This window comes from Chlamydomonas reinhardtii, chromosome 2, assembly GCF_000002595.2.
Source record: "Chlamydomonas reinhardtii strain CC-503 cw92 mt+ chromosome 2, whole genome shotgun sequence".
NCBI lineage: Eukaryota > Viridiplantae > Chlorophyta > Chlorophyceae > Chlamydomonadales > Chlamydomonadaceae > Chlamydomonas > Chlamydomonas reinhardtii.
This window is the reverse complement of record NC_057005.1, coordinates 2,120,251-2,120,894: the sequence shown is the minus strand read 5'-3', so window position 1 is coordinate 2,120,894 and position 644 is coordinate 2,120,251. Positions and strand designations below refer to the sequence as shown.

The 644-nt window shown below is 74.5% G+C and overlaps 1 protein-coding gene across 1 annotated transcript in view; it reads left to right on the top strand.

The window, feature by feature from the left end:
• The window catches only part of CHLRE_02g089237v5 (uncharacterized protein), a 23,526-nt gene that overhangs the window by 12,841 nt on the left and 10,041 nt on the right, over window positions 1-644 (top strand). Inside the window, exon 18 of the mRNA XM_043059385.1 lies at window positions 42-603. Coding sequence (XP_042927019.1) covers window positions 42-603 — 562 coding nt within the window. The remainder of the gene's footprint in view (window positions 1-41; window positions 604-644) is intronic.

Genomic DNA, 644 nt, shown 5'->3' with positions numbered 1-644 from the left:
CTCATCCCTCATCCCTCATCCCTCATCCCTCCCCGCCGCAGTCCTTCGCCGCCCCCGGCCCGCCCCGCCTGCCTGAGGAGGCGCTGCTGGGCGGCCTCAACCTGCTGGCACTGGCGCTGCACCGCGCCGCCGACAACGCCGCCAGCCTGGCAGAGCGGGGCGGCGGCGGCGGCGGCGGCAGCTGCGGCGGCGGCGGCAGGGGGCCGGAAGGAGCAGCAGCAGGGGGAGGAGGAGGGCTGCAAGAGCAGCAAGGAAAGGAGGGGATGGAAGTGGCGCGGGAGGTGGAGAGCGAGGCGGATGGGGAGGCGGAGGCGGAGCGGCGGCGGCTGCTGGCGGCGTGCTCGGTGGCGGTGGCAGCGCTGACGGGAACGCAGCCCGTACACACGCTGCCGGCGGCGCATCACAAGCAACACCACTCGACACACCACCACTCGTCGCAGCACCGCCCCCAACAGCACCACCCCCACTACCACCATCACCACAGCGGAGGGATCGCGGGCCTGATTGACATGCTGCTGCGGACGGACCGGGAGCGCGGCAGTAGCACCGGCGGCGCCGCCACCGGGAGCGCCTCGCCGGCAGTAGCAGCCGCCGCGAATACGGGCCCGACTGCTACTGCGGCGGCGGCGGCGGCTCCGCCGCTC